The sequence below is a fragment of the Coregonus lavaretus genome (assembly GCF_964263955.1).
Source record: "Coregonus lavaretus genome assembly, contig: HAP1_SCAFFOLD_135, whole genome shotgun sequence".
NCBI lineage: Eukaryota > Metazoa > Chordata > Actinopteri > Salmoniformes > Salmonidae > Coregonus > Coregonus lavaretus.
The window spans coordinates 217,183-224,185 of NW_028158792.1; the positions used below are offsets into that span (position 1 = coordinate 217,183).

Genomic DNA, 7,003 nt, shown 5'->3' on the forward strand with positions numbered 1-7,003 from the left:
ACCCCAAAAACATAACAATGTTTGTACTTATAGGTAACCAGATTATGACTACAACTACGTTATTACGTCTTTAAAACGCCACTGTGTTGTTACATTGGTGAGTAAAAACTCATGCTTCCTACCCTTTCACTTTTTGTCTGAAAATAAAATCTACATTTTACTCAACTTCGTTACCCACTCCAGTCAGCAGATGGCGATGTGGGACTTTAAGGCTATGCTGCTAGTGTGACGTATAATCTAGTGGACGGGACGCTTCTTTCAACAGCAGCAACAGTTAGTCAGACACCTCGGTAGCTTGCTAGACAAAATAGCCCAACCAATAAAGCTCTTTAGACGCTTTCGTGTATATTAGCCACTGTGTTTTAAACCCACTTCTGTCGTCTAGTTAGTTATCCCATTTAATTTCATATTTACGGTGTTGTTGTTATTGGTCAGCTAGCTGGCTGGTTAAGTTAGCACTAGCCTAGCTAGCTAACATCCCCGACCATGAGCTCACTAAGCTACTCTCCTCCTGCTAAAGAAGAGGAGGTCTGCTGGACGGAGAAAGAAGCTCTAGTGAAAGAGGAGGAGGAAGAGGAGGATGTTACAATACAAAAACAAGTAGAGGGTGAAGCTGTTACCGTGAAAGAAGAAGAGAAAGACGTTACAGTGAAAGAAGAGGAAGACGCGTTCAGAGTGAAAGAGGAGGAGGATGTTACAGTGAAAGAAGAGGAAGACGCGTTCAGAGTGAAAGAAGAGGAGGATGTTACAGTGAAAGAAGAGGAAGACGCGTTCAGAGTGAAAGAGGAGGAGGATGTTACAGTGAAAGAAGAGGAAGACGCGTTCAGAGTGAAAGAGGAGGAGGATGTTACAGTGAAAGAAGGGGGAGATGTAGTTTTTGGAGTGAAAGAGGAGGAGTGGGAGATGACTGTCACATCGAAAAAGGAGGAGGACGAAGAGGAGGAAACTGGATATCTGGTTCCGGTTTCCCAAAGGCACCTTAAGGCATCCAATGGTTCTAATGATGAACTTAGCAGTAAGATGCTTTTGGGAAACCGGGCCCTGATTAACACTAGTAAGTACTGTCTTAAAAACAGAGGCACAAACTCTGCAGTTGTTGAACTGATGTGTGGTGTTAAAGGGGAAATCTGCAGTTGCTACATCCATATTTGGACTTTTAAATTATTTATATTCTTGAAGAATATAACACATGCCTCATAAGCTTAGTTCAACTGTCGTACCCCATCAGATCCCAAAATAAGCTTTTTTTACTCCAATGTTTAGAAACAATGTGAACCAACACTGTATAGCCTCAACATGGTTAAAACTATAATATTGATGTCATGGATGGTCAGTCCTTGCATCCATAGGTCTGTCTATGATTTTGAGAGTAGTTACATTTCTCCAGCCCCATCCTCATCTTATTACCAAAACAGTGGTGGAATGACAGCTTTGTTATTGTTTGAACTGCACATTGGTTGATTGATTGATGTGTGGCTTTTTTAAAGGGACAACCTAGGATTTAAACAGAAACAAAATGGCTGCTCTTAGACTTGGTTTGGTAAACAGCTGAGGGATGGGGGCTGGAGAAATGTAACCACTCTCAAATGTATAGAGAAAGCTATTGTAGCAACCTTAACCCAAAACCTAGCGACCTCATCAAGAAGTTCAGACATCTTGGTATAACAGTTATAAGGTGTTGGCTTGACAGTCTCTGGATCCAGGTTTGAGTCCAGCTCAGGGCTACCCCTGGAATTCACTACACTATGAATACAAGGACTGGCCACCCATAAGGTCAAAATCACAGTTTTAACCAAATTGAGGCTATACAGTGTTTGTTTACAAACAGTGGCGTTATATGAGCTTATGTTTTGGTTTCTGATGGGGTAAGACAGTTGAAACATTTGAGGCATTTAAAAGTTATATTCTTAAAGAATCAATGGCTATACAGTTTATGGGTCTTTCTATATCTGCCATTGAGGCTTTCCTGTGGGGGTCAAATTGTTGGAGCTGTTGATAAGTCATTGTATAATATTCTGCAAATGTATTTTCATTTTTATTAGGGCTGACCCTAGTCGACTGGTCGATTGTTTGGTCGATAGGCTGTTTTGTCGACAGAGATGCTAGGAGCAACAACGGCTGAAGCGCGAAGTGGTAGGCCACACAAGCTCACAGAACGGGCCCGCCGAGTGCTGAAGCGCGTTCCAAACTGCCTCTGGAAGCAACGTCAGCAGAATAACTGTTAGTCGGGAGCTTCATGAAATGGGTTTCCATGGCCGAGCAGCCGAACACAAGGCACAGATCACCATGCTTAATGCCAAGTGTCGGCTGGAGTGGTGTAAAGCTCGCTGCCATTGGACTCTGGAGCAGTAGAAAGGCGTTCTCTGGAGTGATCATTCCGACGGACGAATCTGGGTTTAGCGGACGCCCGGAGAACACTACTTGCCCCAATGCATAGTGCCAACTGTAATGTTTGGTGGAGGAGGAATAATGGCCTGGGGCTGTTATTCATGGTTCGGTCCCCTTAGTTCCAGTGAAGGGAAATCTTAACGCTACAGCATACAGTGACATTCTAGACGATTCTGTGCTTCCAATTTTGTGGCAACAGCTTGGGGAAGGCCCTTTCCTGTTTCAGCATGACAATGCCCCTGTGCGTAAAGCAAAGTCCAAACAGAAATGGTTTGTCGAGATCGGTGTGGAAGAACTTGACTTGCCTGCACAGAGCCCTGACCTCAACCCCATCGAACACCTTTGGGATGAATTGGAAGGCCGACTGCGAGTCAGGCCTAATCGCCCAACGTCAGTGTCCGTCCTCACTAATGCTCTTGTGGCTGAATGGAAGCAAGTCCCCGCAGCAATGTTCCAACATCTAGTGGAAAGCCTTCCTAGAAGAGTGGAGGCTGTTATAGCAGCAAAGGGGGGACCAACTCCATATTAATGCCTCTGCTTGAAACATGTAGGTATTACAGACGCGGTCAGGGAGACGTTTTAAAATGTCAGTGAAGACTCTTGCCAGCTGGTCAGTGCATGCTCTGAGTACACGTCCTGGTAATCTGTCTGTGAAGATTAACCTGTTTAACCCCTTGGAGTCAATTGACGCAAATTTGCTTCATTCTAAGTAATTTAAGTAATCCATAGTACGACCATTTAAAAACAATTCCATATGTCAGTTTACACCCCCTCCCCCAACGGCTTAGATTTACAGGGGTTAAAGGTCTTACTCACATCGGCTAAGGAGAAAGTGATCATACAGTCGTCGGGAACAGCTGGTGCACAAGACTTTGTGGAGGCCACGGAGATGGCACAGTCCATCGCTCTAACATTTTACATTTTAGTGTACTTTCTCCCGCTTTGGATACTGTCGCTGTCCGCGGTTCTGAATGTAATTATATGCACAAGCACAAAACACCACATCTGTAATGTTAGTCCCGTCTGAATCTGCCATGTCAGTCATTTTTACATGGCAGGAGAGGAACAATTCAAGCCAGAATAACCTACTGTTTTTTGGCAAACTCCAAGGTCCTCTGGTAATACTAGTCCCGTGGGAATCGACATCCCTGTGTTTTGAGAGAAATGAGTTTGACAGGTGTTGCTCACGGTTTGATCAAGGAAAACAATAACTGATTTGATCAATTTAACGAAGTGCTGCTCATAGCCTACATATGAAGGGCCTGCAAGTATCAACTTTCACAGTGGATGATTTTGTTCATATGTTTTGTGGCTATTAATATTTCTAGCCTACAATCATCGATGTTACTACTAATGTGAAAACAAGACAAAATATTACTATTATTGCTCACTTGACTGTCTTAAGACAATTGTCAAATAATTTAACAGATGTCAATTGTTGTACAGCTTCATGGGTACGCTCTGGGCATCACCTTTTACCTCAAATAAACAGTATTTCTGCTGTTGTGGCCCTTTAACCATCTGTCTGACTTTGTCATTCACACAGAAGTGAGACGTGACTATCGTGGATCCTCTGGGGAGCCTCAACAACATCATGAAGCTGAGAAGTCAGAGAAGAGTCCCTCCAGATCTGAACACCTCAAGAAACACCAGCGGAAATCCACAGGGAAGAAATCTCACTGCTGCTCTGACTGTGGGAAGATATTCAACTCTTCAGCAGACCTTAAAAGACATATGAGAATCCATACAGAAGAGAAACCTTATAGCTGTAATCAATGTGGGAAGAGTTTTACTCACTCAAGCTTCCTGAAGGTACATTTGAGAACACACACTGGAGAGAAACCTTATAGCTGCGATCAATGTGGGAAGAGTTTTACTCACTCAAGCTGCCTGAAGGTACATTTGAGAACACACACTGGAGAGAAGCCTTATAGCTGTGATCAATGCGGGAAGAGTTTTACTACATCTACCATTCTGACTATACACCAGAGAATACACACAGGAGAGAAGCCTTATAGCTGTGATCAATGTGGGAAGAGTTTTAGTCGATCAAGCAAGCTGATGGTACATTTGAGAATGCACACAGGAGAGAAACCTTATAGCTGTGATCAATGCGAGAAGAGTTTTACTACATCTAGCCATCTGACTAGTCACCAGAGAATACACACAGGAGAGAAACCTTATAGCTGTGATCAATGTGGGAAGAGTTTTAGTCGATCAAGCTGCCTGATAGTACATCAGAGAACACACACAGGAGAGAAACCTTATAGCTGTGATCAATGTGGGAAGAGTTTTAGGCGATCAAGCAACCTGATGGTACATTTGAGAACACACACTAGAGAGAAACCTTATAGCTGTGATCAATGTGGGAAGAGTTTTAGTGATTCAAGCAACCTGAAGGTACATTTGAGAACACACACTAGAGAGAAACCTTATAGCTGTGATCAATGTGGGAAGAGTTTTAGTCGATCAAGCAAGCTGATGGTACATTTGAGAATGCACACAGGAGAGAAACCTTATAGCTGTGATCAATGCGAGAAGAGTTTTACTACATCTAGCCATCTGACTAGTCACCAGAGAATACACACAGGAGAGAAACCTTATAGCTGTGATCAATGTGGGAAGAGTTTTAGTCGATCAAGCTGCCTGATAGTACATCAGAGAACACACACAGGAGAGAAACCTTATAGCTGTGATCAATGTGGGAAGAGTTTTAGGCGATCAAGCAACCTGATGGTACATTTGAGAACACACACTAGAGAGAAACCTTATAGCTGTGATCAATGTGGGAAGAGTTTTAGTGATTCAAGCAACCTGAAGGTACATTTGAGAACACACACTAGAGAGAAACCTTATAGCTGTGATCAATGTGGGAAGAGTTTTAGTCGATCAAGCAACCTGATGGCACATTTGAGAACACACACTAGAGAGAAACCTTATAGCTGTGGTCAATGTGGCAAGAGATACGCTGCTAAAAGAACTCTGATTAAACATCAGAAAGTACATACATGAAGGAGTTGTTTCATGATATCAATTAAATAATGTCACAATGTTTTAACATTGTTGTATGAGTATTTTAATGAATTTTACAATGTAGAACCATTTACATTTTACATTTTTTGTCATTTAGCAGACGCTCTTATCCAGAGCAACTTACAAGTGCATACATTATTTTTGTATTTTTCATACTGGCCCCCCGTGGGAATCGAACCCACAACCCTGGCGTTGCAAACGCCATGCTCTACCAACTGAGCTACATCCCTGCTGGCCATTCCCTCCCCTACCCTGGATGACGCTGGGCCAATTGTGCGCCGCCCCAACCGTTTTCCCCCTGTTCTATTGATTTCAGCGTGATATGGATATTAGCCTCATCAGGGGGAAAATCCAGGCTCTGAAATGAGTTGTGTTACACTTACCACGTTGGCGACCCACTTGAATCAAAATGCAACACTTCTAAATGTAGCTAGCTGTTTTCTACAAATTGTCCTCTGACCAGTGATGTACACATTATTCCCAGATTCCGTGTGGTTTTTGAGCTGTTAGTTTTAACAGGACGTGCAACCTCATCTCCCCCCTCTCCTGCAATTTATTTCAACATGATATCGATATGAGTGATGACAAATAAGTATTGAATTTGTCTTTGTTTTGGGGACCCCTGAATTTAAATGCATCACTTAAAATGTAGCTGACTGTCTTCTGCAGGTTGTCCTCCAACCAGTGAGGTAAAAGATATCTCCCATTTCCATGTGTTTTTTTAGTTGTGTTAGTTTCAACAGCACGTACAACCTGATTTCCCCCCCTAATCGATATTAGTGATTTACATATCCTTGGGTTCAGACTATTGAGATGCATCCATATCCTTGTGTTCAGACTATTGAGATGCACCCATAACCTTGGGTTCAGACTATTGAGATGCATCCATAACCTTGGGTTCAGACTATTGAGATGCATCCATATCCTTGTGTTCAGACTATTGAGATGCACCCATAACCTTGGGTTCAGACTATTGAGATGCACCCATAACCTTGTGTTCAGACTATTGAGATGCATCCATAACCTTGGGTTCAGACTATTGAGATGCACCCATAACCTTGGGTTCAGACTATTGAGATGCACCCATATCCTTGGGTTCAGACTATTGAGATGCATCCATATCCTTACTTGATGCAGCTGGCCAGTTGATAGTAAAGTAGAATGAATGATGCAGCTGGCCAGTTGATAGTAAAGTAGAATGAATGATGCAGCTGGCCAGTTGATAGTAAAGTTGAATGAATGATGCAGCTGGCCAGTTGATAGTAAAGTAGGATGAATGATGCAGCTGGCCAGTTGATAGTAAAGTAGGATGAATGATGCAGCTGGCCAGTTGATAGTAAAGTAGAATGAATGATGCAGCTGGCCAGTTGATAGTAAAGTAGGATGAATGATAGATACAGCTGGCCAATTGACAGTAAAGTAGGATGAATGATGCAGCTGGCCAGTTGATAGTAAAGTAGGATGAATGATGCAGCTGGCCAGTTGATAGTAAAGTAGAATGAATGATGCAGCTGGCCAGTTGATAGTAAAGTAGGATGAATGATGCAGCTGGCTAGTTGATAGTAAAGTAGGATGAATGATA

The 7,003-nt window shown here is 42.7% G+C and overlaps 1 protein-coding gene across 1 annotated transcript; it reads left to right on the forward strand.

The window, feature by feature from the left end:
• Positions 1-242: 242 nt before the first annotated feature.
• On the forward strand, positions 243-5,446 carry LOC311123582 (uncharacterized protein). The gene is made up of 3 exons (XM_084197820.1): positions 243-1,054; positions 3,935-4,408; positions 4,827-5,446. The coding sequence occupies exons 1-3, from the start codon at positions 487-489 to the stop codon at positions 4,868-4,870; spliced, it is 1,086 nt and encodes a 361-aa protein (XP_084053946.1). The 5' UTR covers positions 243-486; the 3' UTR covers positions 4,871-5,446.
• The last annotated feature ends 1,557 nt before the right edge of the window (positions 5,447-7,003 follow it).